The 17,925-nt window shown below is 34.4% G+C and overlaps 1 protein-coding gene across 2 annotated transcripts in view; it reads right to left on the bottom strand.

Annotated features, from left to right (window-relative positions):
* Positions 1 to 17,925, bottom strand: part of UNC13C (unc-13 homolog C) — a 654,851-nt gene that overhangs the window by 337,763 nt on the left and 299,163 nt on the right. For both annotated transcript variants that reach the window (XR_004030428.1, XM_030814067.1), the window contains exon 11: positions 3,027 to 3,196. Coding sequence is in view for 1 of the 2 variants with exons in the window: in XM_030814067.1 (XP_030669927.1) it covers positions 3,027 to 3,196 (170 nt within the window). In the remaining variant the exon portion in view is untranslated. The remainder of the gene's footprint in view (positions 1 to 3,026; positions 3,197 to 17,925) is intronic.

Genomic DNA, 17,925 nt, shown 5'->3' on the forward strand with positions numbered 1-17,925 from the left:
TGTTAATAGTTTTCATTGTCAGTGATTTATAAAGACCTACAGTCTATAGCCTAGGCTAACTTATAAGTGCTGGACTGTTTATTTAAATGCAAACAACGTGTAGTCAATTTAGCCATATAATGTGTGTGCGTAGGTGTTCGGTATAAACTGAGCAATAGCTTTGCGATAAATAAAGGCATAATCTAGGCTGTGATTGTAGCAGAGGGTCCTAAGTTCGAGACCCATTTCAGATACAGAATACAGAGGCAATCTGACCCATTTCACAAATGAAAACAGGATTTAGGTAAGTGACACAAAGTCAGTGCGGAGGACTTTAAATTGGCCCTCTTTCTTAACATAGCTGTATCTTTAGCGTATAAGGTACAGTTAAATCATGAAGATGACTTCCCTCTTGTGGAATGTCTACTGACTTTCCACTGTTATTCTTTAATCGTCATTCGTGTTGCAAAGATTCTTCCCTTCTAAGTGCCAGGATCATAAGCGATTTTCCTACTGGCTGAGAGGGAGTTGATTCTCAACAAATATTAAAATTCTCTGCTAGGCCGGGCGCGATGGCTCACGCCTGTAATCCCAGCATTTTGGGAGGCTGAGGTGGGCGGATCACAAGGTCAGGAGATCGAGACCATTCAGGCTAACACGGTGAAATCCAGTCTCTGCTAAAAAATACACACACAAAAAATTAGCCGGGCGTGGTGGCGGGCGCCTGTAGTCCCAGCTACTCGGGAGGCTGAGGCAGGAGAACGGTGTGAACCTGGGAAGCGGAGCTTGCAGTGAGCCGAGATTGCGACACTGCACTCCAGTCTGGGGGATAGAGCGAGACTCCGTCTCAAAAATAAATAAATAAATAAATAAATAAATAAATAAATAAATAAATAAATAAATTCTCTGCTGGGGCCAAGAGAAATGCAAGACCTAGGGTCTTTTTTGTCACACACTTCTTTCCAGAACTCCAGGGGAGCTTTATTGGTTCTTTGATTTTTAACTGTCATCATCCCAAAGGATCTTTGGGCAGCAGGCTCTGCTTGGACACCCAAGGCTTTCAGTCAAAACTTCCTTTGTGTAGTGGAATGACTTTTAAGTGATAAGGAAGGTCGTATCAAGAATAGAAGTAGATTATTTGTTTGGATAGAATGTATTTAGGGATTTTACACAAAGTTAAAAAAGGTAAAACCTGTACACACTGTCAAAGGTTAAACATCAGCAATGAGGGCAAAAAGCTACTCAGGGTGAGTAGGTAAAGACTTAACAATATTGTGTTTCATCACATTTTCATCTCATAGACTGAAGGACAGTTTCAGCAGAAGAACTGGATGGCTGATTTTACTAATAGCAGTATAGTCAAATTCCTCAGCAAGTTCTGAATATATACTGGTACGTGGTTTTTTTTTTTTTTTTTTTTTGGTTCTTCTTCTTCTTTGATTTATTTATTTTTTTTTTTACAAGGTCTCACTCTGTCACCCAGGCTGGGGTGCAGTGGCATAATCTTTTAGTTCACTGCAGCCTCAGTGTCCTGGACTCGAGTGATCCTCCTGCCTCAGCCTCCAGAGTAGCTGGGACTACAGGCACATGGCACCATGCTTGGCTAATATTTTTAAAAGTTTTGGTAGAGATGGGTCTCACTATGTTGTCCAGTCTGAACTCAAACTTCTGGCCTTAAGCAATGCTCCCTCCTCCACCTCCCAAAATGCTGGGATTACGGGTGTGAGCCACTGTGCCAGGTACTCATATATGTTTTGTTAAAAGAACAAATTGGAGAAATTTCTGTTCTGAATTACAACTTTACTGCCTCGACCCAAGAATATGTTAACATATTACAGAAAAAAAGTCCATATAAAGATAAACCTCTTTCATAAAGAAATAATTTGTGAATGTTCCACAGAGTGAATGGCCTGAAATTTACCCTCAATTGGTATCTCTATTTTCATATATGAAGTCATTTAATAGTTAAAACAAGCTTTGGGGGGTGGCTCATTATAGCAGAGGTAAAAATTCTACTCCAATACCTAAGAGTACAAATCTTCTTTAAGGAAGATTTCTTAAGATAGTTTTAATAATTAGTTCTTAGTTTAACTTGAATCATCTGTGTTTAGATAAATTAAATATCTCTTTCATTGAATTATTCTATAATCTAGAGTTTCGTGAATTCCATGTGACCTTCTCCGTTTGTCAATTATTTCATTACTAAAAGTATGCAGATTTTTTTTAAAGTCAAAAGCACTTTTTAATTTGTTCACATATGTTGGTATCCTAAGTGGTAACTCTTTGTAACCCAAGGAATGTGTCAACTCTTTCATTCATATCCAGCCAGCCCTCAAAAGTTTAATGAAAACACTTTATAGGATATGATTAAGACATCTTCAGATCGTGCCTTTGCAGAAACTGAGGTGACCCATATATTTTTACTATTATTAAATCACCACAGAAAATTCTATGTTATTATTTTATTCTAATAAAAGTTAAATTAAAACTTACCTTATTTAATTTCTGGTTCCATAATAATTTTTTAAATCATTCCAGTTAATTACCTTCTCAGTATCTTCATCAAGAGAGTCCACATGAGTTCACATATTTACTTGGCTTTGTCATCTAAAGCCTACTTTTACACCATCATTTGAAAGCAATTCAAAATACATTTTTCCTTCATTGCCAAAATTTCATTAATGGACAAGAAGGAAATAAGTCAAACAGCATTAAATAATAGGTCATTTGTTTCCCGTGTATTTGGCAAGGGTTTGTGAAGCTGTATTTCATGCATTAAAAATTAAGAATGCAATAACATTTTTCTCTAAAAGACATCTAGGTAGTTCTTGGAAAGGGTTTTCTCTTTTCACCTCAAATATACCAAAGTCTTTCAATAGTATTGAAAAAAGAATAACCTTTTCTTGTCAATGAAATGAATCGTCTAAAGTTCAACAGAATGTCCTGGAAAGGCATTGGTTATTTTTACTTATATGGGAATATAATACATGCCACAGGTATTCAGGGGTTTTATTTAAGTTGTTTTCAAGTAGATAAAAAAAAATCACCTAAGTTGTACCAGACATCCATTTCTCCACTCAAGGTCCTCACTTCTACAATTGTTTGTCCCAGAAAATCATCTGACTCCTTTTTGAAATGTTGCTTGACTCTGGATTTAATATCATCATCTTCATCCCATACTCTGACTTTGATTCGATCTGTGGAGTTATGACACTCACTGAAAATAAATGTGGATAAGTTAACAACCATTGAAAACTGCTCTAAATTGCATCTGATGTTAGTACTTTATTTTCTATCTATTCTAGAAAGGCATAATATACTACATAATAAATGAGAGAACCCATTTCATCTATCCATGGGATGTTGCAGGCACATAATGCAAATATACTGAAGAAAACTTAAATAATGTTAATAAGGGAAAATCAAATCCCATTCCATCCTATTTCCTTTAACTGATTTAGATATAATCAAATATGGGTAAGAAATCTTTGCTTGTGATATTTTCACTTATGCCATATTTCCTATTGACAATAGTTATCTTGATAAAAATATCCATGCTTGGAAAATTCTTCACCATAAAAATAAAGCTAATTTTGTTGCAACGGGTGTTGAGAATGTGGACTTCACAGACTACAAGATGACACTAATAGTTTCTGAAGGACTCGAAAACCTAAAAATCCCAGTAAGCACGTACGATATTATTAAATCAAGCAGAATTGGAGAAAAATCCTTCGGATTTAAAGAACAAACTGTGCATTCTAGTCCATCGTTAATTTCCAGGTTTCCTTCACCCTCTTTTGTTGAGGCAAGCTACTCAGTATTGCGTACACGCATTATGGTCTTTTCTGACACTGTGAATTTTGTATACACTCTTCCCTAGGCTTCTTTGCCTGTTAACCAATCAATCTTTAGGAATCAGCAAGTTAACTGATGTACATCACTATTCCTACAACTTATTGAACCATTTAGTTGCGATCAACTCTGTGCTCTCTGTGTATCCTGTACGTGATTTCCTCTAGCACAAGTGCTTTATCTCAGGGTTCGTGGACGAGTTCTGAGCATTCTTGAACTTGGATTAAAATACATATATTATATATATATATATATACACACACACACATATAAGGATAATATACATATTATATATGCATTATCTATATAATCTATATAGATAGATATAGATATCTCTCTATATAATCTATATATCATCTATAATTAATATGGATATATGTATAAAACATATTTTATACATATATATGTATTATAAAACATGTTTTATACATATATATGTATTATAAAACATGTTTTATACATATATATGTATAAAATACATATATACAGGGAGAGGAAGAGATCTTTATATTTTCAATTATGAATATAGACAACAAACCACAACAGCATTTTGGTCATCAATACAACCACAGATACTTACATATAACAGTATAAGTGTTATGAACCATAAAATATTATTTGTGCCTATCATTAAACTAAAACTGTGTTTCAATATAATTGATTTAATTCTATGAATTTTATTTTTTTTATGAAAAAGTACATATTGAAAAGACATCCATAGTTTTCACTAGACTTCCCAACAGGTTCATGGTGCAAAAAGTATTTGAGAATTCCTGACAGTATAATGTCTCTTTCATTAACTTATAAGGCAAAATAATATAGCACATACAAGAATAATATTTGAATCTGATGGGCCTATATGCAAATTGTAGCACCACTGTTTCTACTTAACATAGGAGTTTTCAACACACAGCATTTTACTCATTTCTGGGACATTTTTGGTTTTCACGAACATTCAAGGACATTACTGGCATTCAGTGGAATAGGCTAGAGATTTAGATACCCCACCATGTAAATCACGTTGGTGATTTAAAATGACCCCTCAGGCATTAAGGAAGTTGTTTAACTCATTGATAATTATCTTAGCTCAGGATGTAATTCTTTTAGGTAGAAACACCATGTCTTTTGCATGGTTTACTAGACACTGAACTGTCCTGGAAAGGAACTAGTATGTCAATCACTAATCAAAGAAGGTTTTGTTGTTGCTGTTAAGAACTTCACCAAGGCTTGCTTTCCATTTTGAAAAATTATATCACCCATGTCGAAACTACGCAAAGTATCTGAACTATAATATTTGAACTATAGTATCTATAGTATTTCTATCAGTGTGCATTTGAAATGGTCACATTCATGTTAATTTTATCAACAGTGAAAGCCTGTGTCTACTATGTATTCTAGGTTCGTTGTATCCAAGCCTTTACACGTTAAAATACATATTAGAATACTTTTAGTTCTCCTTCATTTTAAGTTGGAACATTATACTGATTTTTCAAATTAGATCTATAGATAGGCTAAGTCATACATTACTTTGTTTCAGCATAAAATGGGTCATTATGAATTATTTTACATAAAAATGATTCATTGGGTCTGACAGGGTTGAGAATTACTATGTCTGCCTAACTTAACTTCTATAAATCTCAGTTACTTTACCTATAAGTAACATGGGGTAATAACACTTGTCTTAGAAAATGCTTGTGGGAAATGGTAGATAATACCTGATAGCAGTTAGCACAGTGCCAGGCAATGTTTGATCCATATTAGCTATAATATGCCATTATTCCGTAAGTTCCACATGTTCTTTTTGAAGTTAGAGCCTATGTTTAATATATGTATTATTGACAGTTTCTGGCACGTATCTTTCAAAAAATATTCACTAAAGTCTGTAAAGTTTCACCAAAATAAAATCCCTTTTACATTTGAAGAAAAAATAATTTTGTCATTCTTAGAAACATATTCATAAAAATATCTAAGTTTGAAGTATTTTATTAGTAAAATGTGGTAGAAATTGTGGGGAGAAAGGAAGAATCAATCCATGACTCTGTGTCTGGAGCAGCTAACAAAGCCCACTATCAACCGTGGAGAGCAGTCAGAATAGTAACAGCACAGCTGCCTCCCGTTGACTCAGAATTCCCAAGATAACTGTATGAACCCACACCTGAAATTATTGTAGCAAGCATATTTGGATGATAACCTCTTTGGTAATTTGCCCAAAATTTATATTTAAAAGTGGCTAACATTTTAAGTTCTTTGCTATCAAATAGAAGAAAAGTCTAAGTAGAAACAAAGACACAACTACTAGTTTATTTATTTCATTCTTAGAAAAAGATAGAAAGGCATTTTAGAGTAGCAAAAGATACAGTTATCGTCTTAAACTTAACTCTCAATACACTGCAAACGCAGAAAGATGTCTTTTTTGTCACTTTTTGATAAATAAATTATCAGAGTTTATGTAAGCCCTGGAAGACAGAGGTCTAGTGCATTTTTTACCCGCAAATAGCAGGCACAATAAAAAGCAAGCTCTAGATAATAAAGATTGGTAAACATTTCTAGAATCTATTCCTTCACGAGAAAAAATATCCATCTCATTTTGAGGCAAAGTTTTTTGAGATTCTAGTTTTTGCTATAAAAGCAAGGTAAAAATTTATTAAGTGGTTAAATATGCATACAAATAGCAATCCATACAAAATAGTAGTAACAATATGGGTAAACATACATACATATGCATGTGTCTTTCTACATAATACATATATATGATATAGAAAAAGGAGGGAAAGACAATATTATCTTTCTTTCCAAATTTCTGTTCAAAATAAATGTGATACCAATAGATGAAGGACAAATATAAATGACCAATGATGTTCTTTGTATAAGTGTACTTGCAATTTGTCTTGGGAGTTTGAGTCTCTCTGCATTTCTGGTTGACTGTTTTTTTCATTTTTTTAATTAAATGAACTTTTTATTTTAGAATAATTTTAGATTTACAGAAGAGTTGCAACAATAGCACAGAGCCTTTCTCTAGGCCCTGAACCCTAATTATTTCTTATTAACCTGTCACATTACTAATATTTGTCGCAACTAACATTGGTTCTACTTTTTTTCCCCGTAAAGACTGGCCAGCTCTTACAATTTTTCTCTTCCAAACAGCTTTTTTTGAGGAATATTAAGTTGGCCATTATGTTTCATATTTAAACTGTCAGAAACTTACAGTTTTACTTCACAGAGCAAAGGTTAAGAGTGAGGCTGCTGTTTCAAATGCTGAAGATTACCTAAGGGTGTTGTGATGGGTTTGAAACTGGAGATTCAGTTTATGATTCTGTGGTGGAGAAGCATCACGTATGGATGCCCAGCCTCTCGAACATTCTGCTTTCATTTTGACTAGATCGCTCCTTGTGTTGCTCATCTTCTGAAGACTGAAGTTAGATAACTCACACTCCTGGATTCCTTTGTAGCTACGTTCCAGGTATTTACCCTGCATTCAAGCAAGGTGTAAACTCAAAGTGATACAGTGTACAGTGTCTAAATCATGGGAACTGCTTTTCTTTTACCCCCAACAGTGGATGCTATGTGGTACTGTGATACAGGGTTTCACAGTACTATTTAGTCTCGAGGGGCAAAAGTATTGATCAGTGTTTTCCCCAAAGAAATGTCACCACATAATTTGACCCAGTTCCCACACAGCAGCTTCAGAAGCTGGTGCTTTAACCTCTACAATCATTCTTGAGTGACCTAGTAGTCTATAAATAATCTCTCTCAGCCTAAACCAACCAAAGTGGACTGCGTTGTTTGCAACTAAGAATACTCACTAACATAATAATTTTTAAAGCATGAAGGGAGTGGCAAGTAACAGAGTCCAAAAATATAGAACTGACTCTGTGGAGGAGACGCTGGCACAGAGAGTGAAGATTTAATCACCTCAGGCTAGAAAGCCGATACATTTTGATATGCAGTTGCAAAACAGCTAGTCAAATCTTGCTCACTATACTTATAAACTTTGACCACCATGCCAGCTGAAGATTTTTATTAGTGGGAATGGTAGGAAATAAAATTCAGAATGTTGGCAAGTGATTATCAAATGTTTCCCCCTTTCAAAAATATACTACCATACAGAGATACATTCAAACTGAATCTAGACAGTTTATAGGTAGAGATGCAAAGGAGAGCAGCCATGTTCAAAAAGGTTCACGTGCTAGTGTCCTGCAATGTAAATTGACTGAGAATAGCATAATTTGGAACACTGCAGGGTTGAGAAAAGCCAGCTGATTCTGAACACAAAAAGGTACCTGTACAAGCAGAGGCTTCTAAGTGCAACTTCAGAAATAGATAAAATTGTTGCCCTAGGGCTTTTCCAGCACCATCCTTTAAGAGGTCTACGAGTCAAAATGAATGGTAGCTTAGTGGCAAAAACCAAATTAAAGGTGTTGCATTCTCACCCTGGCATATTATTTTTCAGGAACTGAGGCTGCAGCCATTAGGTTAAGGGAGATGAATTGATCAGAACAGAGGAGCCAAGAGCTAAGAGACAAAATTGTCCAGGCTTATGTGGTTACTTGCTCATAAAATTGTCTTAGAGCCCATCTCCTGGAAGCCTGGTAAATTTTCCGGGAAACAGTATTGCCCAGAAGTCACATATACATGCTGAGAAGCTAAAGAGATTGAGCAAAGAAGGTTTACCCATATGTACACTCAAACTAGTAGAGGGAAATTGATAAACGAAATTCATCTAGAAAGTAGCAGGTCATACAAGATTGACTAACCCAGAAACTACTTCTGCTGCTAGGATCAGGAAGTCCTGAATATACGTGTCCAGCAGGACTCTACGGTTGCTACATACAAAGACTATGTATTTTCCATTTTCTCTCTTACGAAATCAGAAATTTTAAATTGCTGTTATCCTATTTTCTTTTCTCTCCACAATACATTGGGAGTGTCGGACAGAGATACATAGTGTCTAATTTGTGTCCCAGGATCTACAAAGAACCAAACCTGAAGCTCGTAAAGAGACTACAGAAAGATCCTGGACTTCAAACTAAATGCAGTAACTGAATATAATTTTTAGATTACCTACATTGAAAGGGAGAGAATGAATTCATTTCATTTAAAGTGAACATACATGTAGAAAAGTCATATACACATGCTGAGAAGCTAAAGAGGTTGTTGGTGGCAGATGCTATAAGTACACTCATACAACAATATTTCAAACCATTCCCCTCCTTCCCTTTTTTAGTTTTATGCAATTTCCCAACCTCTCCTGCAACTAGAGATGGACATTAGACAAACTTCTTCGAAAGAGACATGAGCAATAGTCTTCTGATGCTCTCTCCTCTTTTTTCTACCTTTACTACCCTGAAACATGGATGTAGAACAGCCTTCACTAAAAATGTTAAAATAGGAAGATAAAATAAGCTTTGTTCTTTGAAGGGATAATTGAGTTACCATACTTATATCTGAACTTCTTGTTGAATGAAATAAATGAATCTCTTCTTTGGTAAAGCTGTGGCTTAATGTGAAATTAATGCAATTCTGATTGGATCAAGTGGGAAAAGAATAAAAAACATAGTAAGTCCATTTTGTTTGATTATATCTGAAATAAATTTAAATAAGTTTAAGAACTCTTATTAGTTTTTATACTTGCTGTGTTCTATGGTATTCCTTAGCTATTTAAAATGTGTTTCACAAACCTTGACTTTTATGAAAATATACAGGTTTGCATTTTAGCTGGGAAATGGTAGGCCCTTGTAGTAAACAACTTGACAGCAAGAGAAACATCCTTACATACAAGAGGAAAAAAATCTATCTTGTGTAATAGAGGGAGAATGCATAGTCTCACTAATCTTACTCTACTAAACCATTTCTGAACTGAATAATTTGTTAACCAAAACTCCGGGTTTAGGGTTTACCAGTTGGTGAATTTGGCTTTTCTTTTATCAACAGAAATTAAGAATTTTTACTGCACAAACTTGATAAATAAAGTACTGCTACAGCCACGTTATTCGTTTTGCAGTTTTCCTTTAATTAAAAATAATTCTCTTCTTAAAGAGTGATTTATATTTCTAATTTTAAATGTTTTCATTGTTAAAGAGAGAGCTCGTTTTGTTTCGATGGGAATAAGGTCTTTTATTCCATTCAAAATTAAAGAAAAATATGTTCCTTTTCTGGCCTCAGTATTATTGTATGTGTGTCTGTGTTTTGTTTTGATTTTAGTTTCTAATTTACAGGTGCTGTATCTCTGCAGAGCCAATCACTTATTTGGCCAATTTTCTTTTGGCAGCCATCAAAATGACCAATTTCCTTATAATTGCTCATTCCACCTTTGCAAGTATTTTCAGATATAGAGTCTCCTAGATATGGTCCAAATAGATATTTCCTATCATTAAAGCAAAACTTTTTTTGGCCAAGTTATCAGAGTTTAACCCATCATGAAATGGATCGCTCTACCTAGAGAAATGCTCATGGCTTTCATAAAGTCAATAAAGCCTGATTGCCTGACTTCAATGGAAAAAACAAGTTCCTGCTCAAGTAACCATCTCGGAATACAACAGCATTGCTGAAGTAGTATATTAGAAGAGAGTTGTCAAATATTGAAAACTGCACTTGTAGTTGGGCTAGATCTAATGAAGCAACTAAAATATACCTCATACTGCAACTATACCAGAAAAATGTCAGTAGTAAGTGCTGTCACCATTAGAAATCATGTTCGTTAAGAATATCTAAAATTTCTAGCTACATATTTTAATTGTAAAAAGATCCAGCTTTTATTAAAAGATATACTGATAAAATAAATAATGTGCCAGGCATAGTGGCTCACGCCTGTAACCCTAGCACTTTGGGGGGCTGAAGTGGACAGATCACTTGAGGTCAGGAGTTCGAGACCAGCCTGGCCAAAATGGTGAAACCCTGTCTCTACTTAGAATACAAAACAAATTAGCCTGGCATGGTGGCGGACACCTGCAACTCCAGCTACTCAGGAAGCTAAGGCAGGAGAATCGCTTGAACTGGGGAGGCGGAGGTTGCATTGAACTGAGATCACGTCACTGCACTCCAGCCTGGGTGACAGAACGAGACTCTGTCTTAAAAAAATAAATAAATAAAATAAATAACTACTGAATATACATGATTAATAAATATATACATATATAAAAATATATATTCATTAAAATAAGCTGTAAGCATATAAATCAAAATATCAAAATATAGGTGATAGAATTTGTGAAAATGTTATTTTATTATTTATATTTTTTCTGCTACAATAAAAAATGTAGTTTGAAATATCTTCTAGCAATTATGAATGATCTCATTCCACTTCAACCTGGAAGGCAGGGCATCAGTTGAGAAAATCATCAGCAGAAACTGCCTGCCAGAGCCATCCCGAGGCAAAGCAGCCGCGGCAGCCTTTCAAACAGTAATTAAATTCTCTAGTTACAGCTTAATTCCTTAAACTCTGACCCAGCAAATGGAAATACTATAAGACACTCAACTTTCATATTTCCTGTTAGTGATTGATCATGAATTATGTAACCTACTTCTATTGCAATATCGGTGTCTCACTTGTTATTGCATGCATGGAGATCCCTAACACTATTCTCTTCAAATTCTATTACAGTAGATGGACAAACTCTAAGTCCAAAACACAGTGATGATGCAGAGAAACTTTTCTCACCTACATTTAACAGGAGCAATTTAGTTACTGGAGTTTAAAAAAAAAAGAGGCCGGGAGCGGTGGCTCACGTTTGTAATCCCAGCACTTTGGGAGGCGGGCGGATCATGAGGTCAGGAGATCGAGACCACGGTGAAACCCCATCTCTACTAAAAATACAAAAAAATAATTAGCCGGGCGTGGTGGCGGGCATCTGTAGTCCCAGCTACTCGGGAGGCCGAGGTAGGAGAATGGCGTGAACCCGGGAGGCGGAGCTTGCAGTGAGCCGAGATTGCACCACTGCACTCCAGCCTGGGCGACAGAGCGAGACTCCATCTCAAAAAAAAAAAAAAAAAAAGAGTCCTCAACACTTTAAATTGTCTCATAGTTTTTCTTTGTAGTATTAAGGCACTTTAAATCCATTTTAGAAGTCAATAACGTAGGAGACGATGAAAATAAGAACGAGAAAGGAATTATATTATTAGCATGACTTTTGGAAAAGGAAAAGAGGAGTTCATGCACTGGCTTTTAAGGGTTGGCTGAAGAAAGCACTTATGTTTTAATAGATCATAGAAACAAAGAGCAAAATATAACCTTATAAACTACATTAATTTCCCTGAACCACCTTCTAGAACCCACAATTAGATTATAAATCTTTCAAAGTCTTGTATTATATGTTTATGTCTAATAATTTCTCCACAGATAATGTTGCAGAATAAAGTTGTTTTAACAGCTGTTTTGATAACTATTAAATAACATTAAAACAGTTGAATAATAACAGTAAATGAATACTAAGCTTTTAAAATGCTATCAAAATTATAATGTAAAATACAATTATTAATAATATTAAAATAATAAACATAAAAAACTCGTTTAGGAAAATACCCCGTGTTCATTTTGCTACGAAAAGAGAGACCACTTAAGAAGAGAGACATCAGCAAACAGGCAGATCAAATTGTTCTCTCAAGAAATTAGAAGTGTGTGTGTATGTGTGTGTGTGCACACATGTGCACATGTGCTCGTGGTGACTTCTATTCACCATTTCTTTGGTTCACCTTGTATTTTCCCAGCTCAAACCCTGTATTCATGTTTTTCCTAGTTAAGGATGTCTTTTCCCTACTCCTCTGGTTAACACTTACCTGTCTTTCAAAACTCACATAAAGAGTCATCCCTGTGTGAAAGTGTCCTGGGAGCTTTCTGTTTGTTCCAAGCTCTAGTGCCTGCAGCAAGTAGGTATTCAAAATTGTTTGCATAATAAATAAGAGAAACATCACAGGTCAGAGTAATTATACTCTTCCTTTTTATTCCTCATGAGATATTACAAATATACTTGTTCGAATTAGTGGCATAATTATTGAAGCTGAAATTAAACTACTTGTTTGAAGAAACAAGGTCCACTTTGGATGTATGTTTGATATTTATTTGATATTTTAATAAGGAAATTATGTTCCCAAATCTGACTTTTATTTAAGTGGTGATATGTGTTATTTCTAAAAACTTACCTGTCCATAGAACAAAGAGCTATACATCAATAATCTCTAAAGTCATTGGTTGTAAGGAGGAACAAAAGATCATATAACTGTAAAGGGACTGGAAGTGTCTGTTGCTGTTGTTTGTGGTTTTCTTATTCTAGCTATAATATTCCAAGATCTGTGATTCACAGTATTAGTTACACATTTTTTGTATTTCACTTTCAAGGTCAATGTGAAACCAAAGAAATGTGAACCAAAGAAATGGTGAACCAAAGAAACGGTGAATAGAAATCACCACGAGTACATGTGCACACGCGCGCACACACACACTTCTAATTTCTTGAGAGAACAATTTGATCTGCCTGTTCGCTGATATCTCTCTTCTTAAGTGGTCTCTCTTTTCGTAGCAAAATGAACTTAACAAGAAAAAAAATAAAAAATAAAAATGAGAGTTCACTTTTGGTTCCACCATTTGTTGACTATTGTATTACTTAATCTCTTTGCCTTGGTTTTGTCTTCTGTTTAATGGTGATAATAAGAATGATACCTACCTCATAATACTGTTGTAAGAATTAAATGAATTAATGTGTATATGTGTATCACTTAGTGTAGCACTTTGGAGTGTATAGATACATAGACAATACTTGTAAGTATCTTTGGAATGAATGCATGCATTCTTTTCAACTTCATATTTGACTGAGAGTTGGTGGTTTCAATTTCTCCCACTGTTGCATTCTGTAAATTACCAGAAAACTATAAAAACAGTTAAGGAATAGAAGAGCTAACAGGCAAATGACCAGCACACCACATGCCAAACCCACACAGAAAATGCCATGAAAAGATATATACAACTACATACTTAGCTTTCAGTATATCTTTGGTTCTCTCTCTCAGTCCTTTCAGTATTTCTTTGTCCTTCTCTGAAAGATCTTAGCATTTGTGTCTTGATAATAAACCATAAACACAAAGCATTTTTCTGGAGTGTATGATCCAACTTTCTTATTTCAGAAAAGGAAACCTCTGTATAAAGACTAATAAACATTTTGCACTAGTAACAATGAGTGAATTGGAAAGAAAATTGTGGATATAAAAGTTTTGGAAAAATAATAGCACTTTATAAACTATTACAATTGTTTTTAATGTTTATATAGTCACTCTGTATAAGTATATGGATAATTTAAAGACTTTTAAAAATATTGAGTGTTGACCAGGCATGGTGGCTTATTCCTGTAATCCCAACACTTTGGGAGGCTGAGGCAGGCGTATCACTTGAGGTCAGGAGTTTGAAACCAGCCTGGCCAACATGGCAAATTCTCATCTCTACTAAACATACAAAAATTCCCCGTGCATCGTGGCATGTGCCTGTAATCTCAGTTACTCAGGAGGCTGAGGCAGGAAAATCGCTTTAGCCCAGGAGGCAGAGGTTCCCATGAGCAGAGATTGCACCACTGCACTCCAGCCTGGGCGACAGAGTGAGACTCTGTCTCAATTTTTTTTAAAGTATATACATATATATATATATATGTTTATATATGTATATATACATATATATGTTTATATATGTATGTATACATATATATGTTTACATATGTATATATGTATCTACATACATACATATATGTTTACATATGTATATATGTATCTACATACATACATATGTTTATATATGTGTATATGTATATACATACATATATGTTTATATATGTGTATATGTATATACATACATATATGTTTATATATGTGTATATGTATATACATAGATATATGTTTATATACGTGTATATGCATGTATATAAACATATATGTTTATATATGTATATGTATGTATATAAACATATATTTATATATGCATATGCATGTATATACATACATATGTTTTTATATACATATATGTTTATATATGTTTATGCATATATGTATACATATATATGGAGAGAGAGCAAGAGAGAGAGAGAGACAATGTGTTTTTCAGAAAGATGGAACTCTCCTCTATCAATTTCCATCTGCAGTGAGCACAATTCTTATTGTGATAGCTGTATCCAGTTCATTACTTGACTCACTGAATGTTATTGTCAATATTTTAATAGAAAGTTATTATTTAGTATCAGTATTTGCCTTTAAAAACTTTGATATATTGTTATCAAAGTAGATACATGTATCTACTTTGAATTGTGACAAATATGGGATTGTATTGTTCATATCATTTACCCCTTTAACTTAACACATTGGGTACATCCTGACACATCATTCTTTTTAATAACTATATTGTATTTCATTATATTACTGTGTCCTAATTTATTTAACCATTCTCCTATGTACAATAAATAGACATTTAAATAGTTTCTATTTGTTTACTGTTACAAAAAATACTACACAGAACCACAGAACCCCTTGTATGTATATGTTTATAACTTGTGAAAATGTGTTAGTCAAATTATTAAAAGTAGCTTTGCTAGATTTAAAAGTGTGCATATTATATGCATATCTGTATACACACACACATTACTAAAATATATCCAGAGACATGTATGTGCTTACCCTTCTATCTGCTTCTCTATATTCTCATTAATACTAAGAATTTTTACTGTTTAATATTTGCTGATGAGATCATTGAAAACCTATCTTTTTATATTATATTGACTTTTAGGGAGCACATCCATCCTACAGTAAACAAAATACATGCATAAATATTCATGCAATACTTTTCTTTTTTTCTTACCAGCCTATCTGAACAGAAAAAAATTCTAATGTAAAGCTTCACATTCCCATATCTAAAAGACCTTTAAAGAGATGATAAATATTTCTTGCCAGAGAAAAAGGGTTAAACAAAATAAATAGCTGGAGTTTATTTCTGGCAAGAAAACAGGATCAGTCAGCATTCATTTCTGTAGACACCCGGCATCCTTTCTCTTAGCTATTCCCCCCACCTTCCTTGCTAGAAAAGAAGAGCTGCCATTCTTTCAAGAAACTTTGAGGCAATGATGGAAATGCCAGTAACAAGTGGCAGTTCCATCAGTTTCCCAAACAGGCTTTATCTGAACACCAAACTTGAATCAGGAGAGGCAATCACAAAAGTAAACACTGTCAACATCCCTCTCATTCCAAACATGAACAATACAACAGCACAGTACAGGCTTATACAAAGAAGATTGTACTAATCACCACGGAACTGCTGGAGAAATGTTAGGAAATCTCACATTCCAATTAACTTTTCCACTTAAGTCTAAGCTTCAACCAATTATCTCAAATGGAGCAAATGTTCTGAAGAATACACAAATAGTAATGTTGGTTATACCTTAGTCCTCTCTGGGCTGTTTTTGCTAGATGTGAAAAATGCAAAGAGACTGAATTTTTGAAAATGCCAAGTCACTGCACAAATACCACAAAACACTTGGCAACACCTGTCATATTTTGGCACTGGTACTCATCTGTCTGCAGTATTGCCCTTTATCATTAAGATGCAAACTTAAGTGCCATAAGAACTAAAGTTGAATAAATATGTTTATGAACAGCTGAATGAAAATTTACCAGACAACTGTTTGAATGTATTTAATATTTCCAAAAGTTTGTGTAATAAAACATAAAACAACCCAATTTGATCAAATATAAGCATAGCTTATATTTTAAAAAGTATAACAAATACTGTGCTCTAGATGATAAAGAGGTAAGACTGATGATTCACATAGAAATCGTTCTAATGAAAGCGATTACTTTAGGTTGAACCATATAATATTTCCATTTTTGTAGGTCAAAAGGGTCAAATGTCAAGAATTTCACATGGCTCGATTGTGTAATGACCAGTTCTGCATGATGAAGTCTTGACTGTGTTCTAACTGAAAATCCAGTATGTACTTTGCAAGTATAAGAAAGTCTATTATATTAAAAAAAATAAAGAGTGCATTCACAAAACCTAGTCTGATTATTAGTCAAGATACTGAAGAGATGAGTGTCGGGGAGATGGAGAGAAGAACGGTATTGTACAGCTTAACAACAAAGTTGAGGAAGCCCTGGAGATCATCAAGATATACTAAATTTGATTCATTTGAGAACAGCATTGATCATAGAGGGGATCATTTAGACATTAGTGAATGCTTTTCCAGAAATTCAGCCACACAGGGAACTTCCCAATTCCTCTCTCGCCAGATAGGGGATTAATTTTGTCTACTCAAAGAAATCTAAAGCTTTCAAGCTCACTTGAGAATATTAACCTGACATATGACTCTAAAGTAGGGAGCAGTAAAGAAACTTCTGGCTGTTAAGAATTTTCTTGGAGTTCTAAAATCGCAAGATCCACACATAAGGAGTGGTTGATAAAGAAAAAGGATAAGATTTCTAAAAAGTGGTGAAAAGAGAGTTGGGTGCCAATATTTAAAAAGGCACAGCAAAAGCTAGGCAAAATAGTCAGAGGTCTCAGATCAGGATGGAGTGGCCAAAGATGGTAAGGAAAGTTAGGTCGGTAGACAGCATTGACATAAGAGTTATTTTTGAGTTGCATGCCACGCTGATCACTTTTCCATAAACAGAAAGTCGTCTAAGGGGATGGTTTCTCTCTGATTGTGCACTGGCTACTACCTGTACTTAAAGGACTCTAACTGTAGAGTAGCCTCCAAAATCTGAGATCGCCTGGAGTGCCAGTTCATAAATTTATCAGCTACTTAATTTCTCCCAACTGTATCATTTTTTTCTACAACATTACTCTCATATTACAAAATAGATTGGGTTCAAATCATTTAGTTTCATCTCAGTCCTTGTGATTGAATATACAATTGAAAAATACAACTGAATTATTTGTTTTAATTCGTCCTTGGAACAAAGCAAGGAACAAATAATTGCTTAAAATCAAATATTTATTAAAGCATGTCTTAAACCATTTTAAATATGGCCCTTGTAGCAGCAATATTAAAAAGATAAAGTTAATGTCTCCTTTTTGATGAAATTTTCCCAGCACACATACTTAATTATCTGCCAATTAGTAGAGTTTTATAAAGT

This window comes from Nomascus leucogenys, chromosome 6 (genome assembly GCF_006542625.1).
Source record: "Nomascus leucogenys isolate Asia chromosome 6, Asia_NLE_v1, whole genome shotgun sequence".
In the NCBI taxonomy this organism is placed as follows: domain Eukaryota; kingdom Metazoa; phylum Chordata; class Mammalia; order Primates; family Hylobatidae; genus Nomascus; species Nomascus leucogenys.